General features: G+C 40.6%; 1 protein-coding gene and 1 long non-coding RNA gene across 2 annotated transcripts; one reads left to right on the forward strand and one right to left on the reverse strand.

Moving 5' to 3' along the window:
* Nucleotides 1–408: 408 nt before the first annotated feature.
* On the reverse strand, nucleotides 409–14,903 carry LOC117976374 (uncharacterized). The gene is made up of 2 exons (XR_004667050.3): nucleotides 14,717–14,903; nucleotides 409–1,680 (listed from the first exon to the last, which is right to left on the reverse strand). It is a non-coding gene; the product is annotated as an uncharacterized LOC117976374 (long non-coding RNA).
* Nucleotides 14,904–14,919: 16 nt separating this feature from the next.
* Nucleotides 14,920–26,883, forward strand: MRPS14 (mitochondrial ribosomal protein S14). Its single transcript, XM_003824684.6, has 3 exons — nucleotides 14,920–15,076; nucleotides 19,860–20,018; nucleotides 23,563–26,883. Exons 1-3 carry the CDS (start codon nucleotides 15,032–15,034, stop codon nucleotides 23,743–23,745), a joined length of 387 nt encoding a protein of 128 aa, XP_003824732.1. The 5' UTR covers nucleotides 14,920–15,031; the 3' UTR covers nucleotides 23,746–26,883.
* Nucleotides 26,884–27,047: the final 164 nt, after the last annotated feature.

Here is a 27,047-nt window from a genome sequence, read left to right on the forward strand (position 1 = left end):
AATTAACACTAGATTTCTCAGTGCTGTACAGGATTCTAATGAACATTAAAACATGACCCCGCAGCTTGTGTCGTATGGAAATTGAGTGATTTAGGTAGTTACCATCATATTTTTTTTCTCTCTTCTTCTCCTCATATAGAACAGAGATACCAAGGGTATCAATTCACTATGAATTATATCCAAGGGAGAGGAAAAAAAAAACCCAAATGGAATACCGAAAGCAGAGGTCCAGCAAGTAGAACTCAATCCTGTAAACCATTTGATCAAAAAGGGGTTTACTGAATGCTGAATGCCTACGATGTGCCTCAGGCTTGTGCTGTGTGCTGTGAGAAACCCCAGAAAATATTATGGCATGAATTCCACCCTCAGAGACAAAACAGGAAACAATTAGTGAATAACACAGAAAAATTATTTTAGCTCTTTATTGACAACACAAAGCAAAGGATACAAAAATGCATCTAGAGATAGTTTTCATTTTCTTTTCTAAAGTAAATCGGGACAAAATGCTAATTCACCTGATTTGACTGACAAGTGATACTCCCAGCAGGAGACGAGGCACATTCAGGGACATTTTTCTTACTCTAGCAGCAGTTAGCCTGAAGGCAAGGGATGGGTGGAACTTAAGGATCTCTGGGTTTTCTAGATCAGGCCCTGGGAGAAAGCTGTGGAGAGGGTCTTTTTGGCAAACATGGAATGTAAAGGGAACATGCTGTCTCTGGCTCCTTCCCAGGCCCCAGCATGGACTACAGACATAATAACATGATACATACTTCTACTGCTCTAGGGCTGCCGGGTGACCTGCAGGCTCACCTGTACTGTGTATCTTCTGCAGAAAAGGGACATCAGCTTTGTGCTGGTATCATCAGGATGTGCCCTGTAGCTTTGCAGAAGTTTTCTACTCTTGAATCCTATTAACTTATGGCTCTTTGATATTTTTGTCCCCATGGCTACTAAAAGCAATGCATTTAAGCTAAATTGCTATTAGTAACATTTTCCCTTTTCATTAGATGGCGTTGGAATTTAGAAAAACCAGGAAGACGAAAAAGAAAAGAGAATAAGGAGAAATGATGTGAAAGAAAAGGCTGCTTTCCTATCTACTCTTTATTTCCCGCAAATGAAAATTTGTTAAGGATATTGCAAAGAAAATGGGTGTGACCTCATCCCTGAAACCACATGAAACATTGTGTTTCAGCCTGGGCCACAGGCAGCTGGGAGGGAGTGCCCTGAAGGTCACTGAGAGAGATTCAAAACCTCAAAGTGTAGGCTTTCCTTGGGCAAGGGATGACAGAGGCACCCACACAATGGTAAGTGAGCAACAGAATCAGCTGGACACTCAAAAAGACCATCATCTTGAGCACCGAGGCAGCAGGAAAAGAGAGCGCTGCTGGGGCTCTCCTGGAGCTCGGCTGATGCAGGAGGTCTGGAATCCACAAAGGCCAGGTAGCTCCGGAGGTCCTCATCTATTCAGGTAGCAGGCAAGGGCTCTCTTGGGCCTTCCAGAGGACTGCAGAGTGACCATGTCTGCTTGGCTTTCAGCCCGCTGTTGAAGATGTTGGTGAACATCACCTTATTGACATCATCCAAAGTTTGCTGGGTGTTGGTCCTGGGCAGGGCAGCATCCTTGATGTTAGAAACACAGAGGTCGGGCTTCACCTCTGGCCTCTGGACTTGGCTTTCTTACTAGAGGGACAAGACATATGCTTTACAACTGTGTTTTATTGACTTTTATTTATTTATTTTTTTGAGACAGAGTCTCACTCTGTCGCCCAGGCTGGAGTGCAGTGGCGCAATCTCGGCTCACTGCAACCTCTGCCTCGTGGGTTCAAGCGATTCTCCTGCCTCAGCCTCTCCAGTAGCCGGGACTACAGGTGTGTGCCACAACACCCGGCTAAAATTTTTTTTGTATTTTTAGTAGAGACAGAGTTTCACCATGTTGGCCAGGCTGGTCTTGTACTCCTGACCTCAAGTGATCCACCTGCCTCGGCCTCCCATAGTGCTGGGATTACAGGCATGAGCCATCGCGCCCAGCCACAACTGTGTTTTAGAGAGGCTCATGAAAGCCCTTCATGCCCCCTATTGTCCTCTTGAGGTTACTTTTGCTCCTCTCCTCCGAAAGACAGAAAAAGTTATCCCCATCATCACTCTAAGTGTGGTCTTTGCTATGCCGGAGAAAAGTGAGATCAAAGTGCATTTTCTTCTACAATACTAGACTAGCAGGTTGTATCCATAGAGGCTGGACTTGAGGGGCAAGTCCATGAGCAATGAAGAGAGAATTTTGTGCCTGTCCAGTCCTTTCCCATTCAGTTTGGCAATGTTTGGTTAGGACACGGCCAAAGGTAAGAAGCTGACTCATCTCATTCTAATTTATGAGCACCTACTACATACCAGACACTCTGCTAGGAACTTGCATATTAAGTTGAAAACCACACATTTCCTTAGGTAACTTTCAAATGGGTTGAAGAAATTAATACAAATACAATACCAAAAGAATTGTATATGAATAGATCAGTCCCTCCTTTCCTGACTTTGACTTCCCTCTGATTCTATATGAAATTCTAATAAATATGTGCTTACCTTTGTACATCTCTTCAGAAATGCAGAATAGTCAAATCTTGTGCACACAAATTATAAATCATTCTTAAAGGGGTAAATGAGGAAAAAAGGAATGGGGAGTTGAAAATAGGAAAAGGAGGTAAAACAGGGGGTGTAAGAAGTAGACGTGTTTGCATTGAAGTCTTGACAAAGATAAAGTAGATGAGTATGGTGGAGTGAATGACGTCCACTCCAAATCATGTCACTCACAGCCTTAGAATGTGACCTTATTTGAAAGTCAGGTCATTAAAACATGATGAGGGTAAAGATTGAAATACGATCATGCTGGATTAGGATGGGCCATAAATGAGAAGGTTCTATTCAGAGACAGAAAAGAACACAGAGTCACACACAGGAAAGCAGGCTGGGTGAGGACAGAAGCACAGATTGGATGCTGCTGCCACAAGCAAAGGAACATCAGCAGTCACCAGAGGCTGGAGGAGGAAGAGGCAAGACAGCGTTCTCCCCTAGAGCCTTTGGAGGGAGCGCAGCCCTGCTGCCAGCCTGGCTTTGGACTTCTGACCTCCAGAAATGTGAGAGGATAATGTTTCGTGACAATTTGTTATTGTAGCTGCTGGAAACACAAGGAGGAAGGGTAACCAGGTTCTTAGCACTGGGAATTGGCCTGAGAGGAAGGAGGTTGCTAAGATGGGAAAGAGGAGTTGACAGGTGTGCTTCTGCACACAGATACCAGGGCCATGCCTGAGGCGATAAACCCCGGGAGCTGGGTAGAAGGGCTGACAATTACCCACTGAGCTGGGCCTCATTGGTTAAATAAGATTATCCTAAACCTTTCTATCTCAAGCACCAACTTACTTAACATCTCTGAATCATGACAGAATTATAAAAATGTAATGCAGCCACAAGCCAGGGAGCCCAACCTGGCAAACCTCATGGGCTGAGAGTCAGGCCCATGTGCCCCCTGGGCCAGTCACAGTCCTATGATCCCAACCTGCACACTGTAGCCAGTGGCCCGGCAGGCAGAACTAGAGGGGTGGAAAATCAACAATCCTAAGTCTGCAAGGCAAGAAGACATTGAATATGTGGATGGAAAATGAGACTCAGAAAAGGAAAACCTCTCTGCATGCATATTATCTGCAACAAATCAAAACAAATAAGCAAGCATCTCGAGACTGCAGGAAAGAAAATTTAACACTTCTTTTTTTGAAGTCAGGAATAGTAAGTGAAAATTGAGTGCTATATCCACTACTACTAATTTAAAATGTGCAAAATGTCAATCGCATTGTCTTTATTTAGACATCAGCTTTGATGATTAATGTAAAGATGACTTTCCATAAATTTACCCCCCCATCAGAGCCATATTTTTCCACGTGATCTCAAGTTCTGCAAAAGAAAAATGTCCTTTCTCCTTACCAAAACCCCTGCAGTGATTCCAGCCTGACGAAAAAGCGCATTCAGGTCCCTAAACTCAGGCAAGCTAACTAAAACATTTACATGGGACTGTGTTGACATGTGACATATTCTGCAACACTACCTCCCCTATCTTGTCACCTGCTCCTCACCTCCTTGGGTGACAGGAACCGGTATGTGCCTGTGTTCAATTAAGCATTTGATGAACTAAAGGGGACTGAATGGAAAGGCTGGCAGAAAGAAAGGCTTCGAGAGGAAGAACCACTGAAGGGGAAACAACAGATGAACAATCCAAGGTGGTCAGAGGTGTTTATGGGGAGACATGGAAAATCACGGTGCTGCAGGCATTGACAGCGATCATAACATCATGTTAAGGGGTTTAAACTTTATTTTGTAGGTGATAAGGAGCTACCAGAAATGAGTAGTTGTAGTCCTAGAAACTTCACTTTGGCAGCAGAAAAGGATGAATGCTTTTGTGGGAGAGATGATGGGTTAAGTTTAAAAAAAAAAAAAAGGGAGAGGCAAAAGAGCAAATAGGAGTCCAGTTGGTCCTAGTACAGAGAAAAGATGAAGAGGGTCTGAACTAGGGGAGTAGGAGCAGGAATGGGAAAAATTAAATAAACAATTTGAAGTAGAATCAACAAGATTTGGATGATCGGTGGGAAGGGATATTTTTAATCTGAGCCTGAATTCTTCCCACCACCCACAAAAGAAGAATCGCATGGTGGCTCACGCCTGTAATCCCAGCACTTTGGGAGGCCAAGGCGGGCAGATCACGAGGTCAGGAGATCAAGACCATCCTGGCTAACACGGTGAAACCCTATCTCTACTATAAATACGAAAAATTAGCCGGGCGTGGTGGCGGGCGCCTGCAGTCCCAGCTACTCGGGAGGCTGAGGCAGGAGAATGGTATGAACCCAGGAGGCGGAGCTTGCAGTGAGCCAAGATCGTGCCACTGCACTCCAGCCTGGATGACACAGCGAGACTCCATCTCAGAAAATAAATAAATAAATAAAATAAAATAAGAAGAATCCAGGACAGAGGTGTGTGTGCCATTTGTTTATTTGGGAGCAAGAGTGAGGGATCAGGGCAGTGGAACAAGAACGAATGAAAAAGAGAAACAAGGACGCCACTAAGTGACTACTAAGTTAGCAACTGCTGCGGCTGACTGGAGCTTGATGTCTCGCTAAGGCCTTCCAAGGAGCCTTATGAAATGTGTTATCCCTTGGCTTCCATCTCCATTGGTTTAGGGTGTCCCCATGGGCATCACTCCCCCTGCACTTGAAGCTATGCATACATGACAGCTGAGCAGGCTCCTGGCTCCTCAGGTGTCCATACCAACACCAAAGAAGCCCCAGGGCAAGGCATGAGAGGTTCCTGATGTGAACCCAAGGTGAGTGTCACTGCAGCTGGACTAAGCTGGTAGCAGCCTGCTTGGAAGTGGTCAGCCAGGCAGTAGCTGGAGCAAGAGGTTGGGCTAAAGACATGAGAGAAAAGGAGCCAAAGGTGACTCCTATTCCCAGTGAGGCCATTCGTCAAGACATAAGGCCTTTAGAACAAAAGAGGCAATCTGGAGGAGACAGTTTTTACTGAAGTTTATGTGGGAACGCAAGGCCTTACATGGGCTCCCCCTGTGCCCCCAGTGTTCTCACCTCACCTACCTTCTTCCTCTCACTCACTTGGCTCCAGCTGCTGCCTCCCTGTTCCCCCTCAGACACACCATGCACACACCCCACTCACAGCCTCCACAGCTGCCATTCCTTTTGCCTGGATGTCCTTCCCCCAGAGCCTCCTAGCTCACTCCCTCACACCCTTAAGGTCTCTGTTCAAATGCTGGCTCATCAGAGAGCCCTTCTCTGACCACATTAGGTAACAGTATCTCCTACCATAATGCTCTTTTTACTCTGCTTTTCTCTTCATAGCATGTCTCCATTTGACACATAATTATTGATTTGTGAATGGCTCTTCCCCTTTCTCCACTACAGTGTAAGCTCCATGAGGGCAGGGACTGTGTATCCTGCTGTATCCCCAGCTCCTAGAACAGTATCTGACATGTAACAGGAACGTTCAATAAATGTTTGCTGAAGGAATGGATGCTTACTAGCTCAGATTGGTACACGTGGAGTTGAAGGAGCTCTGGCACCTGGGCGAAAAGGCTCATTGGAGATATAAGTGTGGACTGGGAAAATGCAAGTGGCTGAGATCATGAGAGCCTGTGACCTGGGCTGGCTTTGCAGGTATGTCACTCATGTGTCACACAGCCCCTGCCGTTCTTGTGTGTTTGTGTGTGTCTGTGCATGTATCCCCGTGCCTTCAGGAGAGCCCTGTGCTTGGTTTAATGCTCTACTGTCACTATCTTGAAATTCTGAATCATTATGTTTTTGAATTTGTGTCTTGTAAGTGAGGTCCAGTGGGACAATGGAACATCTGCATGAGCAGAGGGGACACATGTGCCCATCGTTCCTTGCTGCTCCCTTTGTATGATGCCCCATCCACATGGAATTCTGGTGGCCCCATGATGTATGGGAGATTAATGGGACTCAAAGCGAGTCCAAGGTAAGAGTACTATGTCTATGACTGAGTCAGCTGGGGCACTGGCAAACCCAAGAGGCCACTAGAACTTGCTTCCTATACATGAAGGTGTTGACATTCTAAAAGGACAATAGTTCCTTTTCCTTTCAGTCCTCTCTTACTCATGAGTAAGCCAAAGTCAGAAGGTGCTGGTAGAATGCACGTGGATCAAGAAGTAAAATAAAAGCAACTGAGTTAGTTTTATGCAATATTTTCACTGTTCTGGTAAGAACAAAACACAAAGGCATATACAAGCAACAAAATACAAATTGTATAATTTCACTGATTCTGCCTATGAGTTAAATGCTCTTACATTTGCACGGTGAACTGGCATTCCCCAATATGACGATGAGTGGTAAAATTGATGCTAATGATTTAAAAGTATATTTAATGATTTTGTTTTTCTTTACTTAGAACATTAATAGAAAATTTAAAAATCCCATAACAAGTCAAGAGTCCAGGAAAGAAAGGAAAAGTCTTCATATGTTACTACCTTTAGCAGCACTTTTTTCCCTGCTTTTTGAACAAGAGGCCCTACATTTTCCTTTTGCACTGGGCCCTACAAATCACATAGCCTGTCCTGCCTTTGACCCCCACGGAGGCGGCAAACTCAGTCTCAAACACAGGTCCCACTTGACGATAGGCAAAGTGTCATTATTTTATTTGGGGGACAGCTGTGTGTGTGTGTCATTATTTTATTTGGAGGACAGCTCTGTGTGTGTGTGTGTGTGTGTGTTCAGTTTGCATCAGGCCCTGTGTGTGGGAACCGAGGATGGCTGTGTGTTGGAACGCAGATGTAGTAATACTGCCATCTCGTGTTCAGCGTGGTGCACAGCACATAGCTCCATGGAAGGCTCACAGGCATGGGACCTGTGGCTGCTTCCGGAAGTGCTAAGGCCATCCACACTCTAAGGCCAAACCGGTAAACCAATAGGATTGCTATTCCGCTGGTGGCCTTTAATGAAGGCAGATGTGTAATGAGAACAGAGGTTTCACCCACTATCCATCACACCATTTCAGAGCCACGGTTGAAATGCGTGTGTGTGAGTGTGTGTGTGTGTGTGTGTGTGTGTGTGCGTGGTGCATGTGTCCCCGTGCCTTTTGCTCTCCTTCCACAGGTTCTTTTCCTTTATTATCGCTTTCTTCCTCTTTGTAGTTCCCTCTCATAGCCCAAGAAGTCTGGTTCTTTTGAGCCATATCCAGCTCTCACGTGGAAGGCCCATGATGAAGCACCAGGGGAGTGCATTGGGGCGGGTGTTCAGGCCCAAGGATGCTGGTGACTCAGCTGAGGCCAGCTAAGAACAAGCACACACCAAGTAAACATTCTTACTGTGTGGCACCAGAAGCTGCAGTCAAGTTAGTTTTGTAACTTGCCAGTTATAAAATAATGAAAAGGAATAATTAATTAGTCCTCTCAGAAAACAGAGAAGTTAAGGAAATGATCATTCCTGTATTAGGTAAAGATTAGACACCAAAAGGACAGTTTACTTGATGGCATACACAGAAGCCAGAGAAATGAAGACGAAGGGAAGAGTGAATGGCTTGGTACTAAATATGAACGAAGCAAGCATCCCTGAATTCTTAATTTCTTGCTGCTTTGGTCAGGGTTCGGCCTGTGCCTGTCCCCAAGAATAAGCCAAGGATATTGATGGGGACCAGGAATGACCCCTTCCTATATGCACCTTGAAAAACAGATTTTTCAAATACTTTGGGTGAAATAATATAAATATAAAAAGACAAGAACAGGTTAATATTTTTAAATCAACTTCAACACATATGTGAATCTAATAATATAAATTATAGAGAAATTGGAAAATTTTAAAGACCATAAGAATAACCAGTAATCTGCTCACTCATCTCTCTCTACTCTTAATATTTAAGAGTAGCCTTTTTTAATCTGTCTATTCTATACCTACACCTGTATCTGTAAATATATATATATATATTTTAAATTAGAAACCCATCAGATTTTTAAATTTAGGATTATAACTTGATTTCTTAATTCATTTAACCCTCCACTTACTGTTAAGTTATTTATTTGTTGTTATAGATAAGCCAATGATAAATGTCCTTTTATATAAAATTTAGAGTTTCTCAGTATTTCCTTGGAATAAATTCCTCAAAGTGGCATAATTGGGTCAATAGTTACAAACTTTGAAAAGACTTGCCAAATTGCTTTGCAGACAAGTTATGCCAATTTATATTCTTATCACTCGACTATGAAATTACCTATTTCCTCACACCTCTGACAATGACGAATTTTTTTTAACCTTTGCTAATCTGCTAGCTTAAATAGATCTCATTATTTTAATTTGCATTTCCTTGGAAACTAGTGAGGTTGAACACATCTAATGTTATTAGACAGTCTGAAAATTGTCTACTAAGATTTAAAAGTGTAAAAAATATATTCAGCTAGGCATGGTGACTCACATCTGTAATCCCAGCACTTTGGGCGGCCAAGGCAGGTGAAATGCTTGAGCTCAGGAGTTCAAGACCAGCCTGGGCAACACGGTGAAACCCCATCACTACAAAAAATACAAAAATTACCCGGGTGTGTTAGCCCACACCTGTAGTCCTAGCTACTTAGGAGGCTGAGGTAGAATCACCTGGAGCCCATGAAGCAGACTGAGGTGAGCTGAGATCGCACCACTGTACTCCACCATGGGTGACAGAGTGAGACCCCATCTCAAAAAATAAAAATAAAATAAAACAATAAAAATTAAAAATATATTCATTTTTATTTTCTTCTGTTTTTTAAGCCTTTGTTAGTATTTACCTTTTTATCTAAAATTTGATATGTGGTAAGAGATGAAGATATAATTTTTCCCAAATCTTTACCCAGTTGTTCTAGTACTAGTTGTTTAACAATTTTTATGCTTCCTTTAATACATAACCAAATTCTAATTGCACTGGAGTTTCCATCAGGCCTATCTATTCTATTTCACGTAACTGTCTGTTGATTTTGGCGCCAGTACCACATGAGCTCAATAACTACGGCTCTATAATGTATGATATATTAATATCTGGTAGGGTAAGACTATTCAGTACTTTTTTGTTTGCAAAAATGTCATGGGGTGTGGTGGGTCACACCTGTAATCCCAGCAATTTGGGAGGCCGAGGCAGGAGGATCTCTTGAGCTCAAGGAGTTTAAGACCAGCCTGAGCAATATGGCAAGATGAGACCCCATCTCTACAAAAAAAATACAAAAAATTAGCTGGGCGTGGTGGCACCGACCTGTAGTCCCAGCTACTCTGGAGGCTGAGATGGGAGGATTGCTTGCACCTGGGAGGTTGAGGGTGCAGTGAGCTGTGAACCAGCCATTAAATTCAGCCTCGGTGACAGAGCCAGACCCTGTCTCAAAAAATAAAATAAAATTCATGGTTTTCTATGAGGGAGTTTCTACCTCCTTCCATCCACTCATCTTATATATATTTAATAAATATATAAATATTCAATATAAATATATATTAAATATATAAATATTCAATATAAATATATATTAAATATAAATATTCTATATATATTTTAGATATAAATATTCAATATATATTGAATATATTCAATATATATTAAATATATAAATATTCAATATAAAGATATATTAAATATATAAATAATGTGAATATAATATATAAATATCTAATATGAATATATAATAAATATATAAATATCTAATATGAATATATAATAAATATATAAATTTCTAATATGAATATATAATAAATATATAAATTTCTAATATGAATATATAATAAATATATAAATATCTAATATGTATATAATATATAAATATTTAATATGAATATAATATATAAATATTTAATATGAATATATAATATATAAATATTTAATATGAATATATAATATATAAATATTTAATATGAATATATAATATATAAATATTTAATATGAATATATAATATATAAATATTTAATATGAATATATAATAAATACATAAATATTGAATATGAATATATAATAAATATATAAATACTGAATATGAATATATAATAAATATATGGATATTGAATGTGAATATATAATATATATAAATATGAATATATAATAAATATATAAGAATATATATAGATTAAAATAGATATATATTTATCTATTTCAGTATTTCCTTGGAAAAATTCCTCAAAGTGGCACAACTGGGTAAATATATATCCTTATTAAATATAGATAAGGATATACATTTAATATATATTTATGAATATAATATATACATATATTTATATAGATATATTAATAGATTATATGTAATAAATATATTTAATATATAATATATTTATTTAGAGTAACATATATTATATACTATATATTTATAAAATGTTTATTAATATATATTAATATATTATATAAACACATATTTCTATATTACAGTATATATTATGTATTTATATATATTTATATATTTATAAATACATAATATATATTTATATTTAACCTATATATAACCTAAATATATACATTTATTATAAATATTTATATAATATATAGGAGTATTATATATATTGAAGTATTGACTAAAATGGCATGAAATCCATACATTAATCAATTGATACATTTTATAAGTAAGAATTCTGTGACAACAGTCAGGCCTTTATCCTGAGCCATCGCTCCTCCAGAGGACAACATGGAGAGAGGATTAAGAGCATCTGCCTTACTATAGACCAAGGCAGGTGGATCACGAGGTCAGGAGATCAAGACCATCCTGGCTAAAATGGTGAAACCCCATCTCTACTAAAAACTATAAAAAAATTAGCTGGGCATGGTGGCGGGCGCCTGTAGTCCCAGTTACTCAGGAGGCTGAGGCAGGAGAATGGCGTGAACCTGGGAGGCGGAGCTTGCAGTGAGCCGAGATTGCACCACTGCATTCCAGCCTGGGCAACAGAGCCAGACTCCATCTCAAAAAAAAAAAAAAAAAAAAAAAAAAAAAAGCATCTGTCTTAACGTTCTTAGCTCAGCTGGTTTGGCCTCTCTATGCCTCAATTTCATTATCTATACAATGATTCTTATAATTTAATCAGGCCCAGAATAAATATAGCAACATAACCATCTCTCACAATCAAATTTAAAAATAATTAACTCTTAAATTTTATTTTATCCACCCAAAAAGTATTTTTAAGCCTTCAAAGGAAAGAATATAAGGAAAAAGCAAAGGTAATATAACCATCCTTGGTAGATAGCTCCACTTCTGTCTAAATCTATAATCCCCAGTGGAATTACAAGTATCAGAAGGGCTCGGATTTTTTTTCAGTCTCCGATCTGACACATACTTACACATTCATACATAACAGGCATTTAGTAAATATTTTCTGAATGATTAAATGAATTATGATGGTTCTCCTGATTCTAATATTCCAGGACAGTAAAGACAACAGCCTTTCCCACATTCTGTTAAGTAGCCAGAGAATTAGAGACTCCTTGGGAAAATTCAAGGTAAACCGAGACTTCTTTAGGCCCTGCCAAGTGGCCCACACACTAAGGGGGGAGTGCACACTGGGGGTCTGGGGGGAAATCTTAGGCTGTTTTAAAAAACCAATACAACTAATTAAAGAAGACCCTGGAGTCTTGTCTCAGTACTTCAGAGTTTCCTGCCTCACTCACTCCTGCTTTACTCTCTTCTTAAAGCAAAAAACGGCCTAACAAGATCCTAATGCTGTTTAAGATATTTGTACACACATGTTCATAGCATTATTCACAACAGCTAAAAGGTGTAAGCAAAGCAAGTGTTAATGACAGATAAATAGAGAAACAAAATGTAGTGTAGCCAAACAATGGAATATTACTGAGCCATAAAAAAGAATGAAGTGCTGAGACATGGTGCAGCATGGATAAACCCTGAGGATGTTATAAGTGAAAGAAGCCAGTCACAAAGACAAAACACTGCATGATTCCACTTAGATGAGCTACGTAGAGTAGTTGAATTCATAGGGACAAAAAGTAGAATGGTGGTTGCCAGGAGCTGAAAGGAAGGGGGAATGGGGACTTATTGTTTAATGGTACAGTATTTTAGTTTTGGAAGACACAAAGTTCTGGAGATGGGCAATGATGACAGTTGCACAGCAGTGTAAAGGTACTTAATGCCCCTGAACTGTACACTTAAAATGGTGAGGATGGGAAATTTTATGTTATGTATATTGTATCACAATTTTTAGAAAAAAGTTACTAATGCTGTTTAAAGATGCTTTCACAAGTTGCCAGATAGCTGAATATGTGGAGGTTTCTGGAAGATGGCCCCACCAGGAAAGGGCATGGAAGCTCCAAGCCCCATCCGCCGTGCCTTGTCCCACACATCTCTTCCAACCGACTGTTCTTCTGTATCCTTTTCAGTATCTTTTTTTTTTTTGTCTTGCTGTGTTGCCAAGGCTGGAGTGCAGGGATGCAATCTCGGCTCACTACAACCTCTGCCTCCTGGGTTCTAGAAATTCTCCTGCCTCAGCCTCCCGAGTACGTGGGATTACAGGCACCTGCCACCGCACCCGGCTGATTTTTGTATTTTCAGTAGAGACTGGGTTTCACCCATATTGGTCAGGCTGGTCTTGAACTCCTGACCTCAAGTGATCCACCTGCCTCAGCCTCCCAAAGTGCTGGAATTACAGGTGTGAGCCACCATGCCCAGCCTTTTTTAAATATCCTTCCTAAAATCAGTAAAAAGCCAGCAGGGCTGCACTAGCAGCTTCCAGGGTATGAACATCTCCACCACCCAGAAGAGTTCTGGATCCTGGGCTACCTCTTCATCCAACAGTATTTTGCCATCTTTGAAAGGGCAAACGATCAGCTTGGCCTAACTCCCGTGGCTTAAGTCTAAGTCTTTCTGACCACTTTCCAGGAAGATCTGGCCTAAGTCCTGTGCCCGCTGTAGATGTATATAATTCTCCTGACTGTTCTTCCTATGGGATTGTAGAGGTGGACTCTTGCCCTGTTCCTGGTCACACCAATAAGGTAGAATTAAATCATAACCTACAACAGCAACAAAAAAGATGCTTTCAGAACTAGTTTTCCAGAAAGGAAGAAAAGAGTGCACAGAGCTAGCTCACCTATTTCATGACCTGCTTATAGAAGATGACCCAACTGTGGGGAGGGAGAGAAGGGTATTACACGGGCTTGAGTTAGGAACAGATGCCTGCCTGAGGCCAGTCTAGTTTTCTGATTTTATCACAACAGGGGCTCATGTTATGCTTACCCGCCAGCTGGCCTATCAGACCCTCCCCATCCATTAGATATGGTCCAATACATTTGAACCTCTAAAGAAAAGAGTCTGCATTTGGCGCTCCTTCCTCCCAGAAGGCTCCTGTGTAGCAATGCAGATGTAATTAGCACATGGGTATCGCTCCACTTCATCCACCAACACATCGAAGATACGGGTACTTGCCAAGCTAATATATGCTCCTCCATACTCTTCTATCAGAACGGTAGGTGCGTGGTACTTGCCTTACAACCACACAAAGGAAAGTGGCCCCTCTAAGGGTTCATCCCAGAGGAAGGACAGCGGCTCTAAAGATGACCTGAGGGTTAGTTTCCTGTACTACAAACTGAAAACAGCAGTTTTTAAATGGCAATGCCTCTACCAAGGACAAACGAAATGTTTACGTCCTTTTAACCTAAAATCCCAGTACACATTATATATATATATATATATATATATATATATATATATATATATATATATATATATACCCAGACATACAAATGAACTATATCATTGCCATCGTCAACATCATCATCACACCACCATTACAGTGGAGAAAAGGGAGAGATTTGCAGGATCTATAAGAGAGATGGCAGAGGAGGAGGAGGTGGCAATAATTCCTAGGTTTCTACCCTAAACCAAGTGGAGTATATAGGAGGTGCATGTTGAGCGGAATGGAGAATGCAGTGGAAGAGAAATTGGTGGCGGCAGACTAGTAGGTAAAGGCGGAAGGAAAGAAGGAGAGGAGAGACATAGGTAGTTTAACAGGCTGTGTACAACGGAAGTCCTGTGCCCACTGCAGATGTATATAATTCTCCTGACTGTTCTTCCTGTGGGATTGTAGAGGCGGACTCTTGCCCCTGTTCCTGCTCACACCAATAAGGTAGAATTAAATCATAACCTACAACAGCAACAAAAAAGATGCTTTCAGAACTAGTTTTCCAGAAAGGAAGAAAAGACCACAGTGCACAGAGCTAGCTCACCTATTTCATGACCCGCTTATAGAAGATGACCCCAACTGTGGGTAGGGAGAGAAGGGTATTACACGGGCTGCAACACACGGGGCGGGTCAGGCTGCGCCATCAGCATCAACGCGGCGCCTTCAGATTTGTCATTTGCCCAAGTTCCGTGAAATATCGCGAGAGCTCCGATCCCAAAACTAACCCCGCTTTCCTGTAGGCCACATTCCCACCCACCTCCCAGCTCCGCCCCAGGCGGCCCAGGCCCCGCCCCTCGTGTCCTGCGCTATTCGGCAGTGTCAATAAAGTTGCAGCGGTTTGTAGTTTGCAGCGGACAACATGGCGGCCTTCATGCTGGGCTCGCTGCTGCGGACGTTCAAGCAGGTCAGGCCTCTACTTTTATCCACACCGCTACCCCTCACCGCTGAATCTCATAACCCACGGGTCCCCCACGGCTCTGCCACCTGTAGTGCTCGGTGAGGACCAGTCCAGGGGTTCTCCTTCCGTCCTCTTCCCCGCTTGGGCTTGGTTCAGGGGAGGTCCGAGCTGCAGATGTCAATTTGGTTTTCGTAAGCATATGACTAACTGGTATTGGAAGATGTGAGATTGACTCCGATTTGTAAGGGAGTAAGCAGATAGGAGACGAGGTCCGAGGATTGAGCTCTCAGAGACTTGTAACGTTAAGAGATGAGAACCGTGCAAGGGAGACTGAAAGGAGTTGTCAGCTAGGGAGATGGAAAACTAGGAGAGTGGGATGGCCGGGAAGCAAAGGATGACAGAATTTCAAAGTGTGAGGAGTGGGCAACTCTGCTCAAAGTTGATAAATCAATTAAAAAGAAGTGCTGAGAATTGAAGAGTTTAGCAGTGTGAAGGTTGTTGGGACCTTAATCACAGCTGTTCTGATGGTGTTATGGGGACGAAAGCGTTCAAGAGAATAGGAGGAAAGAAATTGGAGTATAGATAAGCCTTTAAAGGAGCTTTGCTGTAAAGGAGAGCAAAAAAAAATGGGTCAATAACGGGGGCGGGAGGGGGGTTGCTTTCTTTTAACATGGCAGGGAAAACAGCATGTTTGTGTATGAAAGGGAAAGATCCTGTAGTAAAAATTGATGATGTAGAAGAGGGAAGAATTGCTAGAGCTGTACCTTTATGTAGGCAAGAGGCAATGGAGGCTGGTTCGAGTGCAGTGGTGTTTACAACTAATTGATCACAACCAGTTACAGATTTATTTGTTCCTTCTCCACTCCCACTTTTTCACTTGACTAGCCCTAAAAAAACCAAAAACATTAAAAAAAAAAAAAAAAGAGAGAGGCTATGGGGTCTTGTGCATGAAGTTTGGTCTTAGGAACCTGGACAGTTAATCTGTAGCAGTGTTGTTCATAGAAATATAATGTGAACCACATGTGTAATTTAAAATTTTTCTAGTAGCCACATTTTAAAAATAAGAAATAGATGAAATTAAGTTTAATATAATATTTTATTTAACCAGGTATATCCAAAATACTGTGGTTTTAACATAGAATCAATATAACAATGACTTATGAAATAGTTACATTCTTTTTTTTCATACTAGATTTTCAAACACTTAAAGCATATCTCAGTTTGGATGCTAAATTTCCCATCATTAAAATGGGAAATATAGTTCTACCAAAATAATAAAGTTGTTTAATGTTTACAATGCTTTGGTTTTGAATTTTATATTAATTAAAATAAAGAATTACATTCCCCAGTTGCACTAGTTATATTACAAATGTTTAATACCCCTATGTGGTTAGTGGTTACTCTATTGGACAGAGTGGATCTCTGATAACAGGAGGGAATGTAGAACATATGATACAGATGCTAGTAAGTGAGCCACTATGTTGGTGAGCATTTATAGAAATGCTCTTTTGATTTCTTCTAATTTTATAATTAAGGAGAAAGTGAAGTCATCAGCTGAGTGTGAGGATGTGGGAGCAAGTGTCAGAGATTTAAGGGGAGAGAGACCCTGTAAGAGAGTTGGAAATGGACAGAAGGAATGGTCAGGAGAATTGGAGTAAGTAGAGAGAAGTGAGAGAGGGGCCAGAGAGTTGATGGTGTATTCAAGAGAACATTGTATTTATAGAACAATGGAATTCAGGCTAGGTGAGAGAGGAAGACAGGAAATCAAAAGCTGAGTGAAAAAAGTGAAAAATGGTAGGATCAATGGATTGAAAGTCCCAGAAGGATTGTTATTGGGGTGTTAGAAGGAGCAAGCTAGAAAGAAGTGATAATGAGTTGAGATATACAAAGTGAGATAATAGCTTGCACTTATTAATAATAAAATACCCACAACATGGGCATGGAATTGAATAGTTAAACAAGAGTGGAGGACAAAAGTCATTGAAGGAGAGGTGTTAAGAAATCAGAGTGATCAGGGTGTAATTTCATGTATATTGAAATCACCAGGAATTAAGATAGGAACAATATTGGAGAGAGTGACAGTAAGCCAGGATCCAAAATCGTGGAAAAATGAAAGGGAGTGGCAGGGGCTTTGGTAGATGACTGCAACAATGAGAGGTAGTGGAAGGTAGTAAGCCCAATGGCATGAGTCAAAGCCAGGAGCTTTCAGAAAGGAAGGAGAACTCGAAGCTGCAATGAAGAGCAAGGAAGACACTTACCTATCCCACCTCTAGGCCCAGTTATGGAAGAAAAAGGAGCTACAGGAAAAGCTGTGAGGAGGGATTTAAAATTCGGCCAGAGCAAAAGGTGAAGGAGATGTCAAGAGAAGTTGAGAATTTAAAAGATTTTGATGATAGACCATGGATTGAGAGGGCCCAGTGGAAAGGCTTTAGGAGCTGAAGAGGGGTGAGAGATGGGGGCAGGATAAGATGTGTACAGAGCAGAATAGAGTGTGGCCTTAATATATAAAGCACCATTATAAGCTGGTAAGGAAATACACCACAGTAGAAATGCAGACAAAGGACATAAAAATGTTCACAGAAGAAATAATATAATAGGCCAATAAATATTTTATTTTAAAAGTGTATTACTTTGGAATTTCAAGACCAGCTTGACCAACATGGAGAAACCACATCTGTACTAAAAATAACAAAATTAGCTGGGTGTTGTGGCACATGCCTGTAATCCCAGCTACTCGGGAGGCTGAGGCAGGAGAATCGCTTGAACCTGGGAGGCAGAGGTTGCAGTGAGCCACGATCGCGTCATTGCACTCCAGCCTGGGCAACAAGAGCAAAACTCCGTCTCAAAAAAAGGGGAAAAAAAATGGATATTACTTTTCTAGTAAGAAAAAAAGGTATGCAAAATAGAGTGAAAGACTATTTTTAAAAACTAATAGAAGTCTTCTAGGAGAATTTGATTAGGAATACTTTGAAAAAGAATTCAAAGAAGAAATGCTTAATCTTGTTTTCTAAATCTCCTGTACCCTCAATTTCACAGGTAAAAGCAAACCTCACGTTGCCCCTCAATGTGAATGGTTTCTTTGATTTCCCTTGATCTTATGAATATATCTTGTTCTTTTCCATGTTTTGTTTGGACAGACTACCTTTTCTCCCCTCCCCTGTCCCCACTTTAGTCAAAATTCTGTCAGCATTTCAATGTTGAATTGCTGTCAAGATTTCAAAGCCCCTCTTTCTGTGACAAGCATGTCCATCCATGGTTACCAAGGCATTCACTGGACTCAGTCATATGCCACATCAATATTTAAATTCTATTCCTGCTTATCTTTTTTTCAAAAGGTGATTGCAGAATTGTTATATTTCCCCAGGGAACTTTTGTTTAGTAATGTGAGCACTGAAGATGTTCAGTTTATCTTTTGTTAATAGATTGAAAAAATGGTGGCTTTCTATTTATAGTATTCTTATTTTCAATTTTATATTCTGCTATACATATATTTCATTTATAAACATCAGTTATCGGAAGCCATCATTTTTCTATAGGGGCAGTTTAATTAACATGTAATATTTCCTCTGGTTTGAGAGAGACTTATCATTTCTTGTAATCTATACTCCCTTTGCCTGTCCTGTCAGTCAGAACTGTAAATTATCACCGTGAAAATGTGAGACAACAAGGAATATACTGTCTTATTACTGGACAACTAGTGCTGAGAAGTATTAGGTCAGTGATAGTTTTAAAGTACCCTTTGACCTAGCAGTTTTGCTCCCAATAATCTATCCTCATCAGGCACAGTGGCTCATGCCTATAATCTGAGCACTTTGGGAGGCCGAGACGGATGGATCACTTGAGGTCAGGAGTTCAAGACCAGCCTGGCCAACATGGTGAAACCCCATCTCTACTAAAAATACAAAAAACAAAACAAAAAAAACAGCCAGGTGTGGTGGCGGGCACCTGTAGTCTGAGCTACTCAGGAGGCTGAGGCATGAGAATTGCTTGAACCCGGGAGGTATAGGTTGCAGTGAGCCAAGATTGCGCCACTGCACTCCACCCTGGGTGACAGAGCTAGATTCCATCTCAAAAAAGTAGAATAAATAAATAATAATATATCTTCAAGATATATAGGAATACATATGAAATGATTTCTAAGACATTATTCACTGCAGCATTGTTTATAATAATAAATAGTGAGATCTGTCCAGCAATACGTGGCAGGTTAAATTATGATGCTTCTATATAGCGGATTATGCAATATGAAGAAAATGGGGAAGCTTTTTACATTCAGTTATTGAAAGATCTCTAAGGTATATTGTAAACTGAAAAGAGGGAACGAAAAATGGGAGGGGAGTGTATACAGACAAAAATCTCTGAAGGATATACAAGAAACTAGAAACAGTGGATACCTGTGGGGCAAGGGAGTCATTGGGCAGGTGAGGAATGAGGTGGGGGGAGACTTTTCACTGTGTGTCTTCTTATACCTTTTTGATTTTTGAACCATATGACTATTGGCCTAAGTACAGGTCAAACAGAATAATAAAAATTTCTGAAAATCTGTCTTTCACCTTCCAATACATATGTTATTGCATTATATTATTATGATTTTGACTTAATATACATCCATAAAAGTTATTCTGAATAAATTAGGAAGTCTATTATCTTAAACTATTAAACTGATCTAAAACAACTCTTAAAAGAATACTAAATGATAAATAGTGGCAGAAAGAGAATTGCAGGGTTGAGGAACACTCAGAATGTTGTCCTGGCTATCCTTCACTTGTCCCTTGTCTCTGTCTTTCAGATGGTTCCTTCATCAGCTTCAGGCCAAGTTCGAAGTCACTATGTAGACTGGAGAATGTGGCGCGATGTGAAGAGACGAAAAATGGCCTATGAATATGCAGATGAGAGGCTACGTATTAATTCACTCAGGAAGAATACCATTTTGCCAAAAATTCTTCAGGTTAGCTAATTAAGATGAGTCCCTTTGTACCACAAGATCATTAACTCAACATCAGATCACTTTTGATACTGTTTGTTGTGACTTGCTATCAATATAATTTCTGGAGAATAAGATCCACATCAATATAAACAAATAGCCTTGAAACTGATTTTGTTGAGTTTCAAATTAAAGACATTCACTCCTAACTAGCCTTACAACTGTTTCATTATGCCAGCCTTAGAAAGTACTGGTAAATTGGGTGGTTATTTTCACCTAAGGTCTCTCCCTGACTTCATCCCAATTTTTTTTTTTTTGAGATGGGAGTCTCGCTCTGTTCCCCAGGCTGGAGTGCAATGGCTCAGTCTCGGCTCACCACAACCTCCGCCTCCCAGGTTAAAGCAATTCTCCTGCCTCAGTCTCCTGAGTAACTGGGATTACAGGCACATGCCACCATGCCTGGCTAATTTTTGTATTTTTAGTAGAGACAGGGTTTCACCATGTTGGCTGGGCTGGTCTCGAACTCCTGATCTTGTGATCCACCCATCTGGGCCTCCCAAAGTGCTGGGATTACAGGTGTGAGCCACTGTGTCCAGCCTCATCCCAATCTTTTAACTGGCAAGGCACTGGGAGGCATTGCTGATGTTGAAGTCTGTGTGCCTGGTACGCAGCCTAAACTGTTCCTTACCCAGCACCATTCTGAGCCTGTCTTCCTGAACTCCCTTGCCCACCTCTGTGTGCTGAAGTGCCTTTCCATTAAGGCTTACTTTCTTGTCACCCTGCTTGGCTTTCTGAAGCATAAAGTCCTGCACCCAAGTGGTGATGTAGCATATCTGCGTTCAAAAGGCTCATCAGGGAGATATAAATTAAACTCAAGGCCTCTCAAGTTATTGAGAACTCAGATGTTTAAAAAACTACATTTAGAGAAGTTGGCAGAATGATATACATCCTATTTATTACTGTGGTTTCTTTTTAGTCTTGTCTGGATTAAGCCAGATGAGCAGAAAACTGAGAGCCTTGGACCACTGGGTTATGGCTTATACTAAAGTGGCATTAAGCTACTTTCCTACATTTAGGGAGTAATAAGAAGTGGCAGGCCAGGCACAGTGGCTCACGCCTGTAATCCCAGCACTTTGGGAGGCCGAGGCAGGCAGATCACCTGAGGTCAGGAGTTCAAGACCAACCTGGCCAAACCCCATCTCTACTAAAAATACTAAACTTAGATGGGTGCAAGTGGCACACCCTGTAATCCCAGCTACTCGGGAGGCTGAGGCAGGAGAATTGCTTGAACTCGGGAGGCAGAGGTTACAGTGAACCGAGATCACGCTACTATGTTCCAGCCTAGGTGACAGAGCAAGACTGTGTCTCAAAACAAAAAAAAAAGGGCGGGGGGCCCCCAAGAAACTGAGCTCAAGACATTGATCATAGAGGCAGGAAAGCAGGATGGTGGTTGCTTGGAGCTAGGAGGACTAGGGGGTATGGCGGGCAGGGGGAAATCAGGAGATACTGGTCAAAGGGTATACTTTCTGTTGTAAGATGAATAAATTCTGTGGAGCTAACGCACAACACCGTGACTATAGTCAATAGTACTGTATTGTGTACTTGAAATTGGTAAGAGAGTAGATCTGAAGTGTTCTTACCACACATACACAAACGGTAATTTTGTGAGGTGAAGGATGCATTCATTAACTTCATTGTGGTAATCATTTCACAATGTATATGTTTAGCAAATCATGACATTGTATGCCTTAAATATATGCAATTTTTATTTGTCAACTATACATTAATACAGCTGGGGGTGTGTTGTTTGAGTACCTTTATGAAGATACCCAGAAGACATGTCTCTGGTATGACTAGCAGCAATAACTGTGCAGAGTCTGTGAATCATGTAAACTGATCATGGTTCTCTGCTGCCTGCTAAGTAGCTTACAAGTCAAATTTATGTCCCAGTTCTAATTTCACAGCATGCACTTTTGTGTCCTGAGGCTTTTATCTTTCCTACTCTCATTTCTCTTTGCCCCAGTTTCCTCATTTGTAAACTGCCTTAAATCTTTCGGGGAACAAGAAGGGGTATGTATCAATCAATCAATAATTTCTAGCCATTCTTTAAGGTCCACCTCCATGAAACTTGGTTTCAATCTTCCTGCCCAGTCATTTCTCCTCTCCAGTTCCTTGTATAGCATTTATTGTTTACTACTCAATGGCTCAATCATGGTTTTTTTTTTTTTTGAGATGGGGTTTTGCTCTTGTTGCCCAGGCTGGAGTGCAGTGGCACAATCTGGGCTCACCACATCTGCCTCCTGGGTTCAAGCGATTCTGCTGCCTTAGCCTCCCGGCCAGATGGGATTACAGGCATGCGCCACCACACACAGCTAATTTTGTATTTTTAGTAGAGATGGGGTTTCCCTATGTTGGTCAGGCTGGTCGCGAACTCTCGACCTCAGATGATCCGCCCGCCTCTGCGTCCCAAAGTGCTGGGATTATAGGCGTGAGCCACTGTGCCTGGCAATCATGTTGTTTTATGTAATTCTGTTAGTTCATAATGGTAACACATGCATAAGCTTTTGTTAATTTTTGGCTTTTATATACTTTCATTTAATTTGTGTTATTTTAATGTGTTATTTTGCTTGCACCACAGTCTAGCACAGGGTCCATCTACTTGTTAGCACACTTATCAGATTAAAGTGAATATTATGAACACTCACACTCTTGAACACATACATAAGAAAAAATCTCTACTGACAAAACCTGAGCCCCAGCTACTGCTGTAATCCCTACTTTTCTCCCCTCAACCACTTTGCCCTTACCTGATTCATCCTCTACCTTGCAAATGATTTTTTTAAAATATAAACCTCATCTGATCTCTCCCCTTTACTTCTCTAGTTGTCAGAATCTTTACCATAGACATCAGGGCTCCATGTGATACTCTCCTTCCTCCTTCTCTAGTCTTATCTCAAGCCACATTCCCTCCTATTTGATCATCATTCCAGAGGTTTCACTTTCGTGATTCAAAAAACATGAGGCGGCAACAGAAATACATTCACATACTTTACAAATGAGTTAAACAAGAGTATGTAGCTGCACTATTTATATTCGCTCAAATCGTAAGATGACCATCAAATGTAGGATGGATAAATGAATTATGGTACTCATGCAATGAACATTACCTGCCAGTGGCCGGGCGCTGTGGCTCACACCTGTAATCCTAGCACTTTGGGAGGCCGAGATGGGCGGATTGCCAGAGCTCAGGAGTTTGAGACCAGCCTGGGCAACGTGGTGAAACCCCGTTTCTACTAATAATACAAAAAATTAGCTGAGTGTGGTAGTGCACACCTGTAATCTCAGCTACTCGGGAGGCTGAGGCAGGAGAATCACTTGAACCCAGGAGGCGGAGGTTGCAGTGAGCTGAGATTGTGACGTTGCACAATCTAACACCCACAGCCTGGGTGACAGAGTGAGACTCTGTCTCAAAAAAAAAAAAAAAAAGAAAATCACCTGCAAGTGAGAAGGAGCAAAATACATGTGCAACAATGTAATGTGATCTGTGTAATAATGTGATTTCCCTTAGGATGTGGCTGATGAAGAAATTGCTGCCCTCCCCCGGGATAGCTGTCCTGTTAGAATCAGAAATCGGTGTGTTATGACGTCCCGTCCGCGTGGTGTGAAGCGGCGCTGGAGGCTTAGTCGTATAGTCTTCCGTCACTTAGCTGACCATGGGCAACTTTCTGGGATCCAGCGAGCAACATGGTAAATGAGCTCCAGAACCTATTGAGCTTGCAGGGAAGCCAAGCTTGCAGTTCCAGCAAGCAAAGATTTTTTTAATAGACCAAACCCTAATCTCTACAGGGGCCCAGTACAGTTGTTTGGCCTACCTGATGCTATCTCTAAACTACTTTTAAAATGAAGACATTTGGGTGTTTCATGTCAGTGAATTATCTTTTCTCTTGGACTTAACATACTATTCCCATACATAGTGCAAAGAGTAGCATAATAAATATTTTCTGTGAATGTTTTTTATACCCTCCTTTTAAGTTTAATCTTTTAGTAACATATGGGGTTTTTGTATTAAGAGCATTATTTCATAAAATGTTATCTTATACATAATCCAACTAATTGACATGTAGCTCATGTATGGCAGTTTGTAATCCTGGACTAGCTTTGCTGACCTGCAGAGCTCCCCTTAACTATTATTGTTAGATAAACAGTAGATTGGATAGCAAGGCTGCTGTTCTGGATTATCTAATGCTCCACTTCTTCTTGTGATGGCTGAACAAAAGAACCACTAAGTGTTTTCTTGTCCATCCTTAAGGGACTTTAAAATAAATTATGCCTCTTTAAGTCCTTGAAAGTCTCCATCTAAAGAGGAAAAGTTTGTTGGAACAGTATATATTCCCTATTTTTATGTTTATTTAATCCATAACAGAAATGAGTAAGGGTAGCACAAAGTTCTCATTCAGTAACTCAACAGTGTGATCAGCCCAGTGATAAAAATATACATACTGAATGGAAGTACCTACTTAACATCAGGAAAATATTCCTGGAGAACTTAATAAATCAGGAGGTGAGGGGTGAGATTTTTTTCTGCACACAGAGGGAACAAAAGCACAAAGAAGCAAAGAAACTCTGTAGCATCAGAGAACCACAGTAGATCAGAAATATGAAGCACAAGACAAGGCCCATATTGTGGAGGATCTCACAAATCATGTGAAGGAATTAAGACTGACATACCAGGTATTACAGAGTTTTAAGCACAGGAATGACATCATCAGTTTGTAATACAGGTAAGTGACAGCTGTGTGGCAGATGGCCATGAGAGGAAAAAGCTACAGGCAAGACAACCAGTTAGGAGGATGTCTTAATTGTTGAGGAAGATGAAGGCCTGAACTAACATTGTGGTATTAGTAGAGGAGAGAGGACAGATTTTTAAAGTTTTAGGAAAGAAAATTGGGCAAGACTTACAAGACTGATTATATCTAAGAGGTAAAGATGGTTCTCTGGGTTCCTGATAAAAGTGTCTAGATAGATGGTAGAGGGCAATTCCAAGAGGGCAACTCCAAGATAGAAAATTTGGAAAAAGAACAAATTTAGGGGAAACAGAAGATAAGCGAGTTCAGGTTCCAGTCATGCGGTGTTGGAGATGCCTGTTGTCATCTGATGAAGACTAGTACGCAGCTGGATAGCAGAGTCCGAAACTCAGGTGGAGGTGAAGTTATGAGGGAATTATCACAATCTAGTTTGGATTCATATTTCTTAAATATGTATGACAACTTACCAACTGGAATGTTCTAGCTAATATCTCAACTTAGAATCCATCTCACTACCAATGGGCAAACACTTGTGTTCTAAAGCTACTTGAAAGTAGTTTATACTGCCAACTTGATATATATACATGCTATAGTTTGAACATTTTGTGTACTTCCAAAATTCACATTAAAATCTAATCCACAATGCGTTGGTATTATTAAGAGGTGGGGCCCTTAGGGGTGATTAGGCCAGGAGGGCTCCACACTCATGGATGGGATCAGTGCCTTTCTAAGAGGGCTTGAGGGAGAGAGTTTGTCCCTTTTACCCTTCCGATACTGCGAGAAGGCACCGTACTGGAAGCAGAAAGCAAGCCCTTACCAAACACCCATCTGCTGGTGCCAAATCTTAGACTTCCCCAGCCTCCAGAAGTGCAAGAAATAAATATTATTTATAAATTCTTAGTCTATGGCATTTTGTTACAGCAGCAGGAATAGACTAAGACAATGTGTTGATAGGTTTAGGGTCATGTTTTACTTTTTCAGTCATGTTAAATTTTAGATGGTTCTAAAGTCAAAACTCTAGAAAAAGTTAAATTCACAGAATAGCTTCCATTCTCATCTCCTTCCTTCCCCTGCTAACGATTTTTATTAGCTTTGGGTTTACTCGTTTCTTTTTGAAACATAAGCAAATACACCTATGTGCATACATTCACATTTCTCACCCTTTCTTACACAAATGTAGTGGGTATACCATAAATGTTCTGCACTTTGCTTTTCCACTTACTCTATCCTGGAGACCATTTTACGTTATATAGAAATCTTCATTGTTTTGTTTTGTGACTTAAGTACTCCCTCATGTGGATGCACCATAATACATTCCTGTTAAATAGACACGAGTATTTTTAATCTTTTGCATATAGCATTCCAAATTTTTCTAAATGTACCTTTCAGAGCCCAGAAAGAAGTTAAAATTCTGGGTCAAAGGATAAATGAATATGTCATTCTGATGGTTACTACCAAATACTCTTTCTGAGACAAGAGTCTTTCTTACTCTGTCACCCAGGCTGGAGTGCAGTGGCACAATCTCAGCTCACTGCAACCTCTGCCTCCCGGGTTCAAGTGATTCTTGTCCCTCGGCTTCCCAGGTTCAAGTGATTCTTGGTCCTTCAGTCTCCCGAGTAGCTGGAGTTACAGGCATCTGCCACCATGCCCAGCTAGTTTTTTTTATTTTCAGTAGAGATAGGGTTTCACCATGTTGGCCAGATGGTCTTGAACTCCTGACCTCAAGTGATCTGCCCACCTTGGCCTCCCAAGGTGTTGGGATTACAGGTGTGAGCCACTGCACCTGCCCAAATATTCTTGTTAACCAAAGTTTAACTTTTTCATTCCATTCCCATATATGTGTCCTTATTTCTCCACAGCCTCAACTCAATACAGTTGTTTTTATACTTCTTTTTCAAGTGAAAGGTAAAAACACTGGTTTATTCTCTTCTGAACAAGGTGAGCATCTTTACATGTTAAAGGTCATTTACATTTCTTTTTGTATGAAGTATTCTTAATTATTGGAATCCTGTCAATACTACATTGTTTGCCTTGGGTTATGGTGGGGTTTTTCTTGTCCTATAAACATTTTTATGTAGTTAAAATTGATCAATAGTTTTATTTATTTCTTCTAGGTTTTAAGTCACATATAATGTCGTTTTCCCCCATTTTCTTCTAGTATTTGTATGCTTTCCTTTTTACAATTAGATCTTCAGGCGGCTTGGAATATATCTATATGCCTATTTTCAGTTATCTTAGTATCATTAAA

The sequence above is a fragment of the Pan paniscus genome, chromosome 1 (assembly GCF_029289425.2).
Source record: "Pan paniscus chromosome 1, NHGRI_mPanPan1-v2.0_pri, whole genome shotgun sequence".
In the NCBI taxonomy this organism is placed as follows: Eukaryota; Metazoa; Chordata; class Mammalia; order Primates; family Hominidae; genus Pan; species Pan paniscus.

Excerpts from the sequence above, each read along its gene's own strand:
- MRPS14 (XM_003824684.6), top strand. The coding sequence starts at position 15,032 with ATGGCGGCCTTCATGCTGGGCTCGCTGCTGCGGACGTTCAAGCAG. Across the intron at positions 15,077-19,859 it reads TGCTGCGGACGTTCAAGCAG|ATGGTTCCTTCATCAGCTTC; the intron begins GTCAGGCCTCTA and ends TCTGTCTTTCAG. Across the intron at positions 20,019-23,562 it reads TTTTGCCAAAAATTCTTCAG|GATGTGGCTGATGAAGAAAT; the intron begins GTTAGCTAATTA and ends GATTTCCCTTAG.